Source organism: Ciconia boyciana, chromosome 1 (genome assembly GCF_034638445.1).
Source record: "Ciconia boyciana chromosome 1, ASM3463844v1, whole genome shotgun sequence".
In the NCBI taxonomy this organism is placed as follows: Eukaryota; Metazoa; Chordata; class Aves; order Ciconiiformes; family Ciconiidae; genus Ciconia; species Ciconia boyciana.
The window spans coordinates 38,950,608-38,969,360 of NC_132934.1; the positions used below are offsets into that span (position 1 = coordinate 38,950,608).

At 44.6% G+C, this 18,753-nt stretch overlaps 1 protein-coding gene across 3 annotated transcripts in view; it reads left to right on the top strand.

Moving 5' to 3' along the window:
* The window catches only part of HMGA2 (high mobility group AT-hook 2), a 123,421-nt gene that overhangs the window by 85,219 nt on the left and 19,449 nt on the right, over window positions 1-18,753 (top strand). For all 3 annotated transcript variants that reach the window (XR_012042767.1, XM_072863097.1, XM_072863104.1), the window contains one exon: window positions 13,668-13,700. Coding sequence is in view for 2 of the 3 variants with exons in the window: in XM_072863097.1 (XP_072719198.1) it covers window positions 13,668-13,700 (33 nt within the window). In the remaining variant the exon portion in view is untranslated. The remainder of the gene's footprint in view (window positions 1-13,667; window positions 13,701-18,753) is intronic.

The window sequence follows — 18,753 nt, forward strand, 5'->3', positions numbered from 1 at the left end:
AAACCTATATGTATTCTGTTATTGCTGCTTACCTGGTGGTGACTTTTAAAATGCCGTTTAAGTCAGTGCTGTGTTCGTGTACTTCAATCAGGCAGAATGCAGTAGCTCACTAATACCACAATGGAAGGTTGTTTGTTTGGTTAGTAGCCATTCATAGATTAAATACTCAGTGTGATTCACATTTTAGACAACAGAAATCAAGTCATGAGATGGTCATGGGAGGAGTATTGGTGTTTTGAAAATAGCGGGGTTGTGATCTGAGTTTCTGATAAATATATCCAACACAAGCGGTGTCCTGTTCTCTTTGTAGACCAGTGCTGTGAAAGGGGTATGTATACGTCCCCGGGGCTCTCAGATTATGTAGGCTGACTGGGAAACAAAATGAATACCTCCAAGGACACCTAGCTGCTGTGCTGGGATGCACTTTTCTTTCTGATTCACTTAGGATGAATGCCTCTGCATGGTACTCAAGAAAACTGTCATTAGAGGTGTTGTTTTTCAGATGAAATGTAAAATCAAGGCCCTGACCACTTGTGGTCATTAGCGTTCCCATGGCACTTTTCAAAAGAGTCGGGGTTTTGACCCCAGTGTCCTGGCCAAATTCCAATTTGGATAATTACATCCTTCCTTCCCTGCCACGTACGCTCCATATGCTATTCTTCACCTCATGCCCCAACTGTATGTAACATTGTCTTGTGCTGTTAAAACAGCTGCCAGACCTCATGCCAGAAATGGCTGCATTTTGGTGCAGAGTGAAACAGATCCCTTTATAAGGTTCACATGTCACTTCCAGTGTATAAATCACTTTGGGATCTGCAGAGGTGGAAAGGATATTCAGAGATGAGATTATGTATTTAAATATTGTGATTGTTTTTAGTTACTGATATATATTCTTAAGGTTTTCGTAAGGAAGTCCATGTTGAACTGAGGAGTAGTACCGATATGACCCATCACACAGCATCACAGGTCTCTCACGGGACATCTGGTAATGAGTTAGATTTCCATTTCTGAAGGAACACTGAGGGTTAAGAAAAATGTACTTGGGGAAAAAAAAAATCCACCACAAGTGATACTGATGAGGAGACAGACAAATGTGTTCGTCATGGTGGTGTCCAGGCACTTCCCAAGTTTTTGTGCTTGGAGTTTGCCCTTGTCTGCTATGTACCAATAGGTCAGGTTCAGATTGGGATTAGTTTTGTAGTCTTCAGGAACTAGATGTCGTTGTCTGTATTTATGTTACTAGGGGATGCTAATCAGTTAATGTATTATGCATTTTGCTCCTAAAGTCTCTGTGGTTCATTGGCATCCCAAGCTCTTCCAGGAACATAACTCCTGCACACTAAAGACTCCCCCAGGACATTGGCAGCCCTGTAGCTGGAGTGTAGTAGGACTGAGACAGCCGGGTGAAAGCACGCTCCCAGATATTACTGGCCAGTGCTCTAAGTGAAGGTTCAAAATCTTAAATGGACCTAACTGTTTTCTGGGGCAGGGCTGGTTAAACTAAAGCTCATGGGCTGGAGCCTCCCTGCCAAAATTATCAACAGTGCAAAATTACCCTGCGTCCTGTTTTCTGAAGGCCCTTATCATGGGCAGAGGGCAACAGCCTTCTTTCTACTGTGCTCTCTCTTCAAAGATGTGTGGATCCTGCTCTTCACCCATCTGATCTCCTGTTTGTCAGTTGGTCCAAGCACAGACGTGATCTTGTCATGGGATGAGCATGGATGTGAAAGAAGTGTCTTCGTGTATTAGGTCATGGTTGGAGTTGAGCATAGAGACCTTGAGTACCTCCGTAAGGGACCATTCAACCAAGCCCAACCCAACAGGTTGGGCCCTGTCACACTTAGGAATAAGGAGAGGGAGGAGACGTCCATAGTGCTGAGCAGGGAGCCATATGGAGCTTACGTGATAATGGGGGTTTCCCTCTGAGGTACAGAACATCTATTAATAATATCCTGATGTGGAGATCTCACAGAAGTCCTGGTTTTCTTGTCAGTCAGGAAGCTTTCTGGAACTGTGATGATGCATCTGGAAGACTCATGAAATCATCAGTTTCGGGCTTGCAGACGAGTTTACAGTTAGCAAAACATTGTCTTTTTTGACTGAGAAAAAGAAGAAAAAAAAAGCCCAGTATTTTCTAGGTAAAATGGAGCTAGACTATATCACTTTTGTGAGCTCTGCGTTTGCTTAACTATAAAAAAGTCTATATTCAGTAATAAAGGACAATTGTACAATGCCAAATGAGCAAAATAACCACAAATTGCCAAGGGCATGTGCCAGCAAGGGCATACAGGAATTAAAGTGAAAAAGCGTGTCTGAAAAGGCCACACATTTATTAACGTAAATGCATCTAAATTAGCCTTGAAAGCAGACTTTCCTGGGGGGTGATGAAAGGTGAAGAGGCATGGGCAACTCCTTATCCCACCACTGTCCCCCACTCTTTTGAAGCGCTTGTATAACAAACAGTGAATGTCCTGGCTGTCCCGCTGCCAGCGCTGTCTAACCACAAAGCTGAAGCAGACCTGCTTCTGCACAGATTGCCGTGCTGAGAGATGGCATGAGTTCTTCTTCAGGAAGAGCACGGGCTCCTGTGGATCCTGCTGTCATCAGCCTTGAACGGCAGGTTGTATCTCTGCTTGCGGGTAGGGGTGTAATCCTCCGCTCCCCAAGGCAGTACAGTCCCAGGGCCTTCCTATTTCTCTCTTCCTTTTTATGATCTGAGAAGGTGAAGCACTCCCATAAAGCCTACAAAATACATCTGATTCTAAAATCTAAAAAACCCACTGGTGCCTGAAAGCAGTCTTTCTAACCAAACTTCCCAACTGCTCTCTTTAAAAACACCACAAAACCCCCAAAATATGTCAGTAACACATACACTTTTAAGAGCATAAAAGAAGCCAAAAATATGACAACAATACAGCCATCTTGTGTGCGTTGGTGGACAAAAAGAAATACGAATGAGGTATTTCTCTGTGTTTCCTCTCAGTTCCTTGCACATAACGGGCAGCGCAGAGACCTCGTTCCCATTTGTGTGCAAGCAGGGAAGGTGGTGTGCATTTGGTTGCCCTCTTCTCCACCATCTCTCCTTACCGCTTTCATTCCTCCATCCCATCCCTTTGGATCGTTCCCACTGTGCAACACAACCAAAACTTCCCAGCACTGTTCCCTACCAGCCAAAGATTTCCAGAAGCTCCTAGGTGTACACACGCTGTCCCAAGCTATACTGTTGTTTCCTCGCCCCTCCTCCAAGTGCTGTCCTTCCTTTGCTGGTGGCCTCCTTGGTGGCCATGGGGTTTGCCTGGGAGAGCAATGGGCTCGCAGCAACCTCTGGTGTCCGTGGGGCTCGCCCCAAGGCACACCCTGGTGCTCCCTGGCTCTCTTCTCAAGATAAAGTCTTGCTTGAGGCTGGGCTGAGGAGTCACAGGCATGGAACATGGGGACATTTAGGTGCCTGGGAGCAGCCTGCTGACCACCAGCAGAAGGACCTTGCTCCACACCATCAGTAGCTCCCATACCTGTTAATATCTAGAGTATCAGGGTATCCTTGGCCACATTGCTGCCAGTGCTAAAATGATCTTGCAGCTGCCGTTAAGCGATCTGGTGCTGATATAATACCTGATCTCATGGAGGCGGATTATGTTCAGCTGCAAATCAAGCTTCTGTCTACACAGTGTACCTAATTCCCAGAAAGGGTATGTCTCTCTGTGCCAACTACAGCAGCATTTGGAGGTCAGCTATCCTGCTCCTTCGTCCAGCAAGCTGCTTTCACCTCTGCTGCCAGGACCACCTAGCCTCAGATGCTACCAACTGGTGTATTTTTGGCACGTCCCAAACCGCATAGGTTCCAAGCACAATAAAATATGACTGGTTGGGAAATGGAAGCATTTACCTCTTTGAGTAGACTCTGCAACTGGTTTGAACCAAGGGCAGAATTTAGCCAAGGACAGGGTTTCGCTTTGTTTTTTGCAGCATTAAAAATCAGTTTTTGTCACTTAAGCAACAGAAACAACAAAATATGGAAGAGTTATCGGGAACTGAGAGTAAATATCAAGCAGTCCTATTCTCTTAAATGACCTGTGTTCAGTAAAATGTTCACAAGCCCTCCCTAGCAACCATTACATTTAAAAGCAGGCTGCTTTCCAAGTGGCGGATGGAGCTCTGTGAGCAAGGAAACCACTTTAAGCTGTACCAGGGAGCGGGGCTGTAATAGGGTGCTCCAGGCGCTGCATTCTTGATGTGGTATTGGGTTTCAGTACTATTATGAAAAAAGCTGCAGGGGATTTGCATGCATACCTAACACACATACCTTTGATGTTCACATTGTTAGATCCAAGCAACAAATAGGATCTTCAGGTCAGACGTAGCTTCCAAAAGGCTATTACATAACTGCAGCTAGACAGTCAGGTAATTGTCCTGTAGAAATTACAGTCCAATTCTTCTCTACTAGACTGGGCTAAATTCAGAGTGTGTCCAGGGACGTAAATAGAACAACTCCAAAATTACACCAGGATTATCAAGAGCAGAATCTCTTTCTCCCTCCCTCTCTTCCCCCTTCGTTCTCTCTTTCAGACCAAGGGAAACTGTGTACACAGACACTATTCATATTTCTGTTGCTGTCAAGAGGCTGACGATAGGATATTGTAGACTTTGACTTTGCAATCTTTTATTAAGTGGGTTCTAGCTAGATAAAAGAGAAAATCGTTTTGCTGCCATCTTTTAAAATACGTTACTGTGTCACGTGGATTTCGCAATGATGCATATGATGAAATTGCTATTAATGAGTGAATGGTAAAAGCACACCAGAAATGCAATGCAGTGGGGTTTTTTCTGCTTTGCAAGGAGTGCCTACAAATCATACCTTTGGACATAATGAAGGTGATTACCATTTAAAAAATAACAGTATGAACTGAGTTCAGTATTTAACATACCACGCACCAGAATGATCCCAAAATATATCAAGCCAGGAAGTGGATTAATTACAACAACTCGCCACCAAGCCCCTGGTATATTTCAAGTGCGTGGAAAATGTATTTCTATTTTGGACACTGACTTCTTTATGAAACTGTGCCAGGATGTCAGCAGGCTCTGGTCGGACTCTGACAGACACTCTTAGCAGCATCAGTCTCCTGGAGGCAGTAATAATTACCAAATCTATTCGATAGACAGACAGCTATCAGACATCTGTATATCCCAAATGTACGAAAACATCCCCAGCCAACCATGTGGCTACCAATGGATCTGCTCAGACAAAGAAGTTCAAGAGAAGTGCCTCAGGCCAGATCCTCAGCTGCAGAAAATCAGCCAGGCACAGTCGATTGGCCTGCCTTGCGCTGCGTGCCTTTTCTTTGGAGGAAAACCCTGCCCAGCCGTCACAGGGCAATGGGAGGTCACAGAGGCAATGGGCTGGATGGGAAGGGGAAGCTGCTGCAGGAGTTTAGGGCTGGGCCTGGGGATGACCACGTAAGCTCTGTACAAGATGCTTTACGTCTCTGAAGGGGCAGAAATGGCTGTGCAAAAGAGGCTGCCTAGATCCCTTGTATCCTTACTGCAGTTTGTGCAGATGAGGGGACAGATAGCTCTTCCTGACAGGGTCTAGAGTTGTGTCTGTGCTCAGTGAGCTGAACAGTGCCGGGGCACGGCCTTGAGCACTGCCTGTGCTGTGCAGTTGGGAGCCTTCTCTCCTTCACCGTCTTGTCCTCTGCCACCTACCATGGTGCCCAGGTGCGGTTAAGGAAATAGCGTGGCCCACGGGCTCTTCCCTCGAGGCGGTGGGGAAGAGGCGGCCCCATACGGGAGGAGGAAAGGTGGCGTGGATGCAAGCCAGGCTGTGGACCTGGACTGGGTTGTTTTCTTCTGTAGGTGAAGTCTGCCGGTTTTCTAGGCAGGTCATGTTCTCTCCTGCACCTGCCTTTACATAGTGGTCGCTCTGATGCTCTCCTCCTCTGGTTGAGATGTGCCTCGCTAAAACATGAAGTGCAAATCCCTGGAGGCAGCAGCACTGTTGGCATGCACTAAAACGGAAGAAATATGCCACAAGCTGCCACTGGGAAATACCCAAGGGAGGACACTGAGACTCCTTGGCTTGAATCGCTACCTTCAAGGTAGCTTGAATGGCTACCTCCCAGGGTAGTGAAGGTGCCCAAGGGCTGAGAGAAGTGCATGTTATATTTTCACCAGTATCCTCCTTCAGGGGCTCTTGAAGAAATGAAGCTCCAGGCTGTGGTGTGGCCATTGCAGCAGCACGGTGGTGGAGACGTGGGGCAGAGGACAGAGCTGCCACCTGTCACTGCTGGGACACTGTCGCAGTCCAGGGCTGCCCAGTGGAGCAGTTTTCCCCTTGTTTTCCATCACTGCCACTTCAGTTCTTTTTCCATCCCTGCCTCTAAGCTTGGGCCAGTTGTTGGCAGAAACTTTCATAGGCCTGGAAATGAATTTGATTGTTTGTGTCTAAGCTTACATTGTGGAAAATGGGCTGTGCGTGTTTTCCAGTCTCTAAATGACACAAGGACACTGTTACTGAATGAGTTAAGGTCTTTGTGACCTTAAAACGAGGAGGAGAATGAACGAAGAGGCCAGAAAGAGAAATGTTACCTGACAATAGTCAACATTTTGAGCAAAAGCACTGAAGTTCAGACTTCACTTTCCAAACAGTAGCAGATTTTGAAGCAGGTTGTCTGGTTTGGGACTTTACTGCCCTATTATTTACTCTGTTATTTCACTGGAGGCCAGTGCAAGGGTCGGGGGATTCGGGAGCTCCTGGCAGTCAGGTCCAGCGATGAGTCCACTGATGAGAGTCCTGCAGCTCTGATCAGCTCCATGCAGCCATCGTCAGCGGTACTACCAGGAACGGCCCCTGAAGCAAGAACTGCCCCTGGTTTTTTGGTCCATGCGGCAGGAGGTGCCTGAGCAAGAAGAGAGGGGAGACTCTAAAACAAAAGTTGGAACCAGATGGTAATGTGATACGGTGCTTTTCACCTCTAGGTCATCAATTAAAATCTAGCCTGTTTAGTAGTGACCAAAAATCATTTCCACATGGGCCAAGAGAAGTGCATGGTGAACTCAGGGGTTGCTGTATCCAAACAGACAAGATAGATAGTCTGGAGATAAATGGTTGCACAATAGTTATTTGTGTGGAGAAGTCTGCAAAGTATAAAGCTAAGTAGTTTCTGATCAGTTTATATTGCTGAATCATGAGGGCTTAGTTTTGGTTGCAAATAACTTATCATTTATTTCTGTCTACTAAAATGTAGTTTTTTTCCTTATGCTATAACTAAGAATAACTGGAACCTCCCATTTGGCTTTCTCAATAGTCTGTCTGTGTAGGGAGTTATAAATAGACAGATACATATGACGCTTGCCAGGCAAAGGAGCCAGCTCATGTTTCCTTAGGTGCATATCAAGAAAACCTCAATGCTGAACTGTGTACTAGAATTATTCTGAAAGGCAGAAATTGCTTCTTAATATTTTAGCAGAAAAATACACAGGGTGCTGAACTAAACCTGAGCAAAATGCATCAGGAAAGCTTATCAAATAGATGATGGATGATAATGAAGTAACAGGGAAACCCAACAGAGCAGCGGTGACTCTGAAGAAGAGCAGTCAGCAACAACGGATCCTCCTGCTGCCAAACTGTATTGATTTTAGCTGAGTATGCCAATTTAAACTTTGCTTATAGTATTGAACCACAGATACAAGGCCCATTAAATGAGTATTTCATAAGCTGCACTACTATTTTATGGAAATGTAACCAATACTGTCTGAAACATTATAAAAATTAATAGCATCTATCAAGAGCACTGAACTAGCAGCTACTGTGCTTTGAATTTTTATTATATCCTTGATAAACTCAATGGGGTATTGTTGTGCTTGAACTAACAGTTCAGCTAGCAGATTAAGAAAAATTATGTTTTTTCCCTTCGCATTCTAACCATTATATTTGTACTTACCAAAATCTGTAGTAGTGGGAAATCTACCTCTGTGAGGAAGGCTGGGTCAAAGCAACTGAAAAACAATGGGTTATATGAGCGTAAAAGAAAATAGAATTTGATTTTTAATACATTTCTTTCATGGTTTTTATCCTCTCAGAACATAAAACTGTTGCAAATGTAGCAACTTACAGACGTTTTGTAGTGAAGGTAGCTTTCTGTAAACAAAACGTATGAAATCCTAACCCTGCTGAGGTCAATTGTGTGACTTCCATTGGATATATACATACCTGACTGGACATATGTGCCAGTGCCTGAATTTTCAGGCTACCAAAAGAGTAATTTGAAGCAGTGTGTTTTGAATTCGCCAATTAAAATAAAAAATTTTGTTGCCAGTTAAATAACTATTAAAAGTCACTTTGTGTACTTGGAAAACTCTGATGCTCTCTGCTCTCCTCCACAAGTGGAATAGAAGTACTATTTACTTTGTCATCAGCTAAAGTTATTGGTGCAGTTCCTGAGATGTTGCAGGGTTTTCCAGCAGCAGTCAGGGGAGGTCAGTTTAATAAGCTAATAAATATTTTTTGAATGACCTGACTTTGTATTTGGTATTAAAAACTCAGAGGAGTGCCAAGTAGGATAGAAAATAAAGAATAAAAGTTCCACAGATTTTGCCAAAATTCTCCACAGATTACTATTTAGCCTCATTTATGAGACTGCACAGAGGACTGTGAAATCTCCTTTGAACTCTAAGGGCCAGATGGTTTTGCTGTTAGATCCTAATGACCCACAGCAATGTGCGTACACAGACACCACGGTTGCCAGTTGACTGCAAACATGCGATGGAGGCAGGAGAATTCATGACCTGTGCTTCCAAAACACAAGCCAGTCCTGCTTGGGCGGAGGGGGCATCCCCCCTCGCTGCTGATGGTGTGAAAAAAGCATTTCTGCTACCCCCTCAAAAGGAAGGTCATTTCTAAAGCAAACCACGAGCATACCTGGATCAGAGGAGCGAATGGCAGGCGCACCGTCCCATGCGGTCTGGGGTGGATCCCTGCTGATGGTCATGAAGCTGGAAGTAGCTTTTGCCCAGAGGCGAGGGCTCTCGCAGGCTGCGTGGGTCCCTGGTCCCAGCGTTGTATCTCTGTCCTGGAAGAGGGAGGGAAAGGCTGGACTCGAACCAATTAAAGCTGTAGGGCAGAACAGTAGTTACTCTGCTGTCATATGGAACTGCTTGGAAGACATGATTTATTTTGGATTATATTGGTTTCAACTGGTATAATATGAACTTCCTGATTTTTTGAGGATATGTAGACAAAAAGTCTAAATATGGTTTTACTCATCTTTTAATTTAGAACTACAAGTGTTTGGGTGACCTATGAAATTATTTTAATGATCTCCGCACAACACTGAGCTGTCAGCACTATAAATGTCATCCTAACTGGCTATTAGTTTCCATCATGGTCATTTAGTCTCACCAGCAGAGCTACCTCCATGCGAATGTCTTGTCTGTGTCAAGCTGTGGGAATAAAACAGAGAATCACTGTTGCCAAGAAGCATCAGTCAAACATCTTCACAATACTCAGTTTGAAGAGGAAGACACGAACACAAAATCTCGGAGCACTGTGAGTGTACAGCTTGCCCTTGGAGTTTCAGGCACAGCCGTCAGGGGATAATTTGCATTCAGACCAGTGCTTTTATCTCTGACCATTAAAAATGTGTTCCAGCATTGCTCATACTAGTTGACATAGACTTACCCTTATCCTTCCTTATTTTTATAATGCTATGGAAAGTCACAGGGTAAGAAGGAGTACGCCAGCAAATGAGAAGTGTGACAAACTGAATTTGGTGATACAGCTTTTGACCGCTGGTACAAGATTAATATGGACTCATCACATGAGGCTGCTCTTTTGTTCTCATATAGAAGGCAAAGAAATTGTTTGACCAGTGTCTGTATGGGCTATAAGGATGCATCTAAGATATTGACAGAGTAAAGTAACAGAATTTGAAAATAAAAAAAAAAAAATGGGTGAAGTGACAGAGGAGGAGTGGAAGAAGTGTGTTGCAGAAGATAAACAGTTAGGCTTTGAACATCCGAAACTTACAGCAAAGATAAAACCACCGAAAGGGTTGTGTACTGTCCTCTTTAGGTGGTTTAATTTTTTTCTGTTCAAAGTTAGGAATCTTACCATGAAGTTTTAAATTATTATCTTTTGCCTTAGCTCACGTACTTAATAGTTTAAACATGGCAAAACAAATTCTGCTATACTTTGGATTTTTTCTTGTGTGACAGACATTTAAATGACATGGTCATAGGATTTTTCCAACACTGTCACTTATTCTTTCTGTCTCATACAGATTTAAGAAAGCTACTTAAGGTCGACTTGTACTTGCATGTGATGGAAAAAAACCTGAATTTTGCTTTCAAGTGTATGGGATTTCAGCTGATACACATTCAGTGTACAATAGCTGTTTTTTAAACTTAGGATAAAAATAAAACGTGAAAGTCCTGTGTTGCGTGAAGCTCCCCTTACATATGATCACTGACATAAGTGAGAGAGCCTCTGGCAGAGCAGAAGGTCTGCCATCTTACTCTGCAGGCTCCTGGGGGGATACATAATAGTTCAGAGCTCTTGTGTCTTGCGTACAGCTTTATTTTGCTCCAAAGCACCTCTTTAAAGTCTCTTGTCCTTGGCTTTTTTATGGTTCCAGTCTTTTCCATAACCAAGACAGATTCTCTTTCTTTCCAGCTAGTTGAACATACAGTTGCAACACTCTTTTGAATCAGAGGTGTCTCCTTTGAAGCCCTGAAAAGATCTCTTAACTCAGTGAATACAAAGCTTAGCGAGTTGAGGCGTTTGTTTCCAAAAGTTTCTGAAGGCATCACGTCCACAGCAGTTAAAGAAAGGAAAGGAGGTGCTGAGGAAGTTCCGCATTATTCCTGTGTGCCTCAGTTCTTCTGGTTTGGGGTGACCTAAGTGAGTGGACACTGCAGTCCTCGCAGGACTGGACCTTGCTGGATTTATCCAGCCTGCATTCATCCAGATAGCTCTCCCACACAGCCAGGCTGGCGCAGGAAAAGCAATGCCCCTGAAAACCGGCACTTGCAGTGATTCAGCCACCACAAGCTGGAGCCCTCAGCGTGGCATGAGTGGGCACGGCTCCCGGCGTGTCGGTGGTGTGTGCCATTAATACCGGCTGAGGGGCTGAGCCCTGCTTTTGAGCTTCCATAGCTGTGCTTCTTCCATTTAAGGGAGAAAACGTAACACGTGCTGAACTCCAGATCCCAAATCCACTGGAAACCTAGGCGGCGGTAAGCAAGCACTGCCAGGGAGCTCTTGACGTGAAGCACTACGATAGCAAAGGTCTTGAATGACTAAGATTCTTGAAAGCCTTGGTCAGTATCAGAGACAGTTTCCAACTGGGCAAAGTACAATATTTTCCCTCTGCTTTTTATGAATGGCTGGATAGGATTGTGCTGGAGTCAGAGTCCCCTGCGAAAGCCATTCATAAAAATAACAACAAAACAAAACAAACACACACAAAAAACTTTCTAGGTCCAGTCTGGAGCCACTGGGGGCCAGAGGCTGGGAAAACACGCTGGCAGCTCGAGCCCAGCTATCACTGAAAGTATTCAAGGGGCTTTTTGGTGGTCTGAGAAGTATGAAGTGCTGTGTAGAAGGGCAGCTGGTAGAATTACTGTGACACATACTAGGCAGAAAGCCAGAGCTGGCCTTGTTTCAGACATTGTCTTTCCTCTCATTGAAGTGTCAGGACCTAATTCATGGAAAATTTGGTGAGTTGGCAGCTCTTTCAGAAGATTTCATTGAGCTACAGTGTGTGAGAGTCACATGAATGCAGAGTGCACGGCCAAAAATATATGGGGATTTCTGAGCAGGAGAAAACAGTCAGCCTCTAAGAATGTCTGTGGATTTCATGTGGTTTGGGAGTAAACACGTGTACAGGTGTAATCAGCAGGCAAAAAAAGAAAATAAAGCGGAAAAGCACTAGTGGCAGATTACTGAAGAGCTCAATGAGTCCTGTAATTACAAGGGATTCCTTTGAAACAAACCATTCCTTTGTCCAAGGGCAGCAAATGTCCATTAATGAGTTCAGGGCTTGCAGTTCACCTGGAGAAGGCATCAGTAAAATGTGTGCCTTGGTAATAGCTTCTCCATTGCAAGGGAATTTAATGGAAAAGAAGAGGGTCCACCCTGAAGTTTAAAGATGGACCCAGTCATCACATAGGTTTTTTCTCATATTTATTTGAGAGAACTTGGAGCCTGAGGCACAGATACAAAAATATAACAGCAATAGGATTCCGCTGAATTAGAAAAAGACTGAAAATAAACAAAGCATCTCTTGTTAAAATGGGACGCTTGTGGTGGGCAGTCTGAATTGAATTAGTTACATTTAATTTACATTTTCATTGATCCTTCTGACTGAAATATTGCTCTGAAAGGCCAGTTACACTAAACTGTTTATTCAGAAATATTCCAGTTATTTCCTACTACACTGTCATGAAAATTAGGTTTTTGGCCATGCAGAGGGACAGCATGTTGGCTTCTGCCCAAGCGAGGCACTAAAATCGCGGCTGGGATTAGGAACAGGCAGGAAGGAAGGGCAGGAAGAAAATCATTGGGTGCAATTCATATACTTTGAAAACAGAAAGTCCTGAGTGGGGGAGGTGGCAGCTTTGCCCCACTGAAGTAAGAAAAGCCCTTTTGTGCTCTCGGTGTCAGGATTTCATCCTTTATCTGTGGTCTTATTGTTCCATGCTGCTCCTAGCACCCACGAGGGTCGTCACATCACCTGGGCGGTGGTGGTGTATTTTAAATGCGCCTGTGTTAGTTCCTTAATCAGTACTCCTCGTCCTCCCTGGGGTTGGGATGAAGGGTACTGGCACCTTGGTGCGTCTCCTGACTCCTGTGGGGACCGTGTTTCCCATTCCTGGGTGGGAGCAGCCAGGAGGGAGACTTGCTGAGAAGCCCGTGGCTGTGCTGCCAGGTCCCACGTAGGCAGGCAGACACAGCCTCCAGTTCTCCCTGCCACGTGCCCAGCCAGCCTGGTGATGGGCATCCGTGAAGTCATGTCAACAGCCTCACGAGGGTCAGCACAGCATCATGTTCATTCAGCTAGAGCTCTCAAACCAGAGCTTACCACGGCTCGAGCCACTGCCCATCCTAGCCTACTGGCTTTGGCAGGGATGGCTTTGGTCGAGTGGGAAGCCCTGGCTTGGGAATGAGGTTCCTTCACCTCTCTGCCTGAGCTGTGTTCCTGCTCATGGCCAGGAGGGAGGGCTTCCCCACAGCAGGACACTCTGCTTACGGCTGAAAGAGTGTGGAAAGAAAGTGGACAGCATCCATGGAGACAACAAAATCCAGTTATAAAATTAGGCCATTCTCACAGTCTGATAGGTAATGCAGCAAAGTAAATCTAGCAGTACCATAGAAGAGCTGAAAGATGTAACATGCTAAACTAGATTTCACTTTGGTTTTAAGTATACAAACTTAACATACTCCTCTGCATCCACAGTAATCTGAATTACTTCAGAGCAAGGTCATAGATGGGTGTAGGAGCGGCTGGGTGTGAGAGCTGGGTATGTTCGTCACTCCATTTCTGAATGTGGGCTTTGCCTGTGTTTTGTTTCTATCGCTGAAAACATTTTTCCCAGCATCTGTGAAATCACAGTTAAGTGACCTCAGTGAATTTTGTTTCTCACTGTGCTTTTGTTTTACTTTTCAGCCTCAACAAGTGGTTCAAAAGAAGCCTGCTCAGGTAAGAAAAGCTAATTTAAATTCTTTAGACTACTTCAAATGAAATAATTCTTCAGTATTTAAACTGGTCTCCTTTACTGTGAAGAATGAAGGGAAATACATCAATCATATGAGCTGGGGGACAGCTGTTGGCTTGCTAGGCACAGCCTCCAGAACAATTCACGCGGTGGCCCTTGGGAATGAGAGGAGGAAGCAGTGGACGGTGCTTGCTCAGAAATGTCCTCTTTCTGCAGCGGCCACCTTGCAATGATAACGTAGGCACATGCACACACACATCTGGTACAAGTCTGGCGTGTGATCGGTATCTCTGTGTGTCCTGAACGTGGGGAACTGGGGACTGCTTACAGCAAGGAGGGGGCACACGTATAAAACCCTTCTCCCCACTGGTCTAAAGGAGTCTCTAAATCCACAAAATAAAATAGGCTGAACTTGGTAACTAACTAGACTGGATCCGTCTTAAAGACTAACACATTTGAACTTCTCCTGTTGGATGGTATTCTTCTTTAATACCTTGGACAAAGTGCGAGCTAGGGTGTCATGAAACTGGTCAAACAGTGCGTTTATTATCACCTCCATGTTCTCTCCCCAGCCCACCCCATGTTAAAAAACCCCAACATCCTAACTCTGCCACTTTGTTACATATGCACCAGCCTGTGGGCATGGGAGCAGGTCCATCCCTGCCCGGTGGAGTCCGTGGGCTGTGCTGCCCTGCCTTGGTGAATATGAATGATCACTGAGTCAAGAGCATAAAGGGTCCATTGCTTTTCTGGAAAGAAGTCTGCTTTCAGAAGGGAATAATACTTTTGTTTTTCCACCTTATGGTTTTAATACGTTACTGCACAGTGTACGTTATTGTAATGTCTACTGTAATCTGAATTCGGAGCTGTTACATAAGAAACAGAAAACATCCTAGCTGTGAGTTGGAGGGGTGAAATGATGTAACTCTCCAAAGCATGTGCAGGAATCGGGTTTCTACAAAAGAAATCAATACAGTTGCAGCAATGATGAATCCGTGGCACTGGCAATAATATTAACATCTCCAAATGGCGGAGATAACATACAGGATGAATGTAGTAGTATTTTCAAGTGAGGTAAGTTTTGCAAGGAGAGGCAATGTCTTTTGTTAGGCCAGCTCATGCAAGAAACACAGAGTCAGTCCCCGAGGACTTACATCTATAATCTTCTGACTACACCACACAATTCAAAACACACCAAGTTGTTCTAATAAAAGATATTTCCTCTCCCTGGTCTCGCTTACATCCTTGAACTGTTACGGCCGCAATCAGGCTATTCCTACTACAACATGGTAGTAAATCTGCCGGTGGGCACAAAGCCAGCCATCTCCTCCTTGGCACCTGAGAGACAGGGAGGCTTAAACCCTGCTGTGCAGGGGAGGGGTTTGCCTCCCAAATCTGGGAGGCAAAGACTCCCGGGAGGCTGTTCGTGTTGCAGTTTCCTCTGGTACATAGCAGAGCTCATCCCCACCGGGGTCAGCAGGATAAAGGGGTCTAGAGCTGGTGGCTCTGCCTGCAGCCTAGCCTGGCAGAAGCCGGTGACGGTGACGGCATGTGTGGTGCCGCTAGGTCTCTGACCTCCCCGGGCACTTATTCCTGTGAGTGTTCTGTTTGAACAGTAATGGAGTGCGAGCCCTAGCACAAGAGAGGAAGAAATCGCTAGGACTGAGGCTGGGCTGGGGTGTGGGAGGACAAAGAGGGGACCCGGGACGCCGTCTTTTGGTAGCAGAACAAAGTAATGACAGATTTAATTGATGGTGAAATGATGTAGATGCTTGAACCGCAGCACCAGGGTTCCCTGTATGGATCTTCCCATCCCTTCTTTCCCGAAGCGGTGACTCCAGTGGGGATGCCGTAGGGTGTTTCAGCCAGCCGGATGCAGCCGCTGCTGCCCGGTGCCTCGGCAGCATCTCCACGGTCAGAGACACAGAGAGAGAGAGGGAGAGAAAAGGAGGCCCTTTGACGTTCCCATTAGCAATGGAAATGTTTGTATAGAAAATGAGGAGGCACGGAAGAATGCTTGAAAGGAGAGGGAGCGCTTTTTAGAAATCCCCAGTCATCACAACACGACTAGTAAATTTACACTCTTTAAATTATTTGTGTGCCATGTCTTCACTCAGAGAACATTTCTTTTTTTTAATCCCTGGCCTGAGGGATATTCAGTGAAATCATTGACTTGTCTTTAACCCTTCCTGGTTTTAATAGGCCCCGCTCCCACGCTTATGCTAGGACAACATTGCAGTTTTGCTGGATGTGGGTGCATGGCAGAGAACAAAAATTATCGCTGTGAGCAAGCACTCAGGACAGTGTCTTCCTGAGGCTGAAAGAAGGAGGAGGTAAAACGGTGTAGTTCCTGGGACGGTCAGGATCTTCATGCTGCTGGGTTCCACTTAAGTCCTTTGCCTTTCTCCATATTCTTTTTACACTACTGAATTTCCCTTTAAAGGAGGGAGGTTCAGACTCAGAATTAACAACAAGAACATGAGCTCATGCAGGCTTCCTAATCTGAGCTGTCTAAGGAAATAGTGATAAATTATATAAACATGGGGACTACATGGAAGTTCATGGAGGATAATGTAAATCTTACACTACATTCAGAGGAATCTCTTCCTTTTCCATCTGTTTCCTTCAAAATATCCTCCCAGATGGCTTTACCATGTGGCAGTCTGGATTAAGTTAGAAATGTATCCTTTCTTCATCAGTGTGGACTGTAAGAGGTTACAGTCGAGAACTGCTGTGTGATGGTGAGCGGGTTACCCCAGCCTGCCTTGGTAAAAGCGGCAGAAACTCTTGGTCAGGTTTCACCCCTGAGTGCCGTGCCTTGAATTTTGGTGTATTCTCAAAGATTTCTATGAATGTTAGTTTACATCACCGTTACTCTTGTTACTGTTGCTAGTACCCATGCCTCTTGGGTTTGTGTCATTTTTAAAAATACAGAAACAGCAAGACCAGATAAAATTTTCATTTTATGAATAACAGCTCTGTTCCCTTCACTGTTTCCCAGATTTTAAGCATCGTACATGGCTCTGCCATGCTCTAAATCTCTATGAGTATCTGCTGTCCAGTTTAGGGCCATACGGATGCCTATATAAACTTCTGCAATATCTTCAAACATCCCCAGAGCTCTGAAGATTTACCATCACGCAGCTGGCAAACGCAACAGTAAAATCCACTGGAAATCTACACACCCATATCATTAATACAAACATTTAAATACTGTGGTCTGTGCACATCTTTGCGATGATCACTGACACATACTCTCATACTTCCTTGGGGAAATGAGGAAAAGAAAGCCAGCCTAATTGCGTGACATCGGTAAGTTTAGCACCTTCACATAAATGTGTGCCTAAACCTCAAAAACAAGACGCTCCTTTGAAATCCGCTCTGTCTCCAAAGAATGGACAGCCAGATCTTACAAGCATGATGTAGTAATATTTTTACTGAGGTGTGCAAATAAGCAGTCCAAATAGAAATAGAAATGTCTCCATTTTCTCATTTTTAAGCTATTTGTAGCAGCTGTAGCCTCAGCCATATGGGGGAGTTACACTCTTAAGTAATACAAAGGAAATAGATATTTTTAGGAAAACATCATGAAAGCTATCAAAGTTTTCTGGAAACAGGACATGTTTTATTTTTATCATTTCTGGAGGGAAGAAATACTGTGAGTGTAGAACAGCCCTTTGAAAATCTTCTTATAATCTCTTTGGGAGGTCTATTAAAATCTCAAATCCTTGCAAATCCTTTATATCTAAGTCTGAAAGACAGCACATCAGTCAGAAAGACAGTGTACCAGTCAGAAAAGTACACATAAAGTGTACATAGAAAAGTGTACACAAAAAAGTGTACAGAAAAAGTACACAAAAAGTACCCATAAAGTATACTTTTCTACCTAATGCTAAATGCATTAGATGCTTTTAAAACAACATCAAAAAAAATCAAATCCCAACAAGAATAAAAGCTAAAAAGAAAAGTGTTATTTTGTATAGGAAAGAAAATGCAGATTCGCTGTATTTTTCCCTGTTACTCATTTCTTAGTCTTGGTATCAATAAAGTTATGCATGTTAGTTAGTCATAATATATATACAACTCACAAACTCAAGTTATATGTGTTCCCCAGCTGCATCCATCACATATGCCTACTCAATGTAGGACAGTAAATGCTGAAGGTGTCAGACAGGCTCTGCAGCCCAGGAGCTACATCTGTGATTCACACATTCATATGCAGCCCAAAAGCAGCAGACTTTGTGAGCAGAGCTGAGCCCAGGACCTGTGGTGGTTGCGTGGCAGGTCCGACGTGCTGGGACACCCTGGCCAGTGGGCCCACGGTGCACATGCTGGGTCGCCTCTCTGTGCCGTGCAATAAATCTGCACTTCTGCAAGCTTCAGGCATTCTGCATACGTGCTAGCCACCACATGTGGATTTATTTTTTTCCCTTCTGGGAAATCCCAGAGAGAAATGTGGCAGAAATACTCCAGAGATCCACTTTAGCAGGTTGAAAAGAAGCTTCCAGTGTCACAGAGAGGATGGCAAATCCTTTGCACCCACGCAGGGGCATATACACATCCGAGAGAGCGTGTGCCACTGTCCAAGGCCACCTTGTGTCCTGCCAAGCTGGGAATATTGCAGCCTTACTCAACTGAGTCTTGGCTGCAGACACATTGAAAAACCTCTGCCCTGGAGGTTGACCTGGTGCCCCGGCGTTTCATTGCTCTTCCCACTGCATCCAGCAAGCTGTGTTGTGTGTCGTATACTTTTTCTGTATTTACTGATATGGAGAGTCAGAAAATTGTCAGATCCCAGAGGGACAAAACTTTATTTTCCAATGGTATGTGGAATTTTATACTTCAGAGTAGGGTAACTGCATGTCTGTTATACACACCACTCCAGAACATCCTCCGAAAGGCTGTTACCATTCTTCTATTATTGTTATTTTTAAAGCAAATGCTGAATGTTTTCCCAAAGACAGCAATAGGGGCCATCTTACATACGCTGGAGGCCCTTGGTACCATGTGCATATGCGCCACGCAAGTGTATATCAC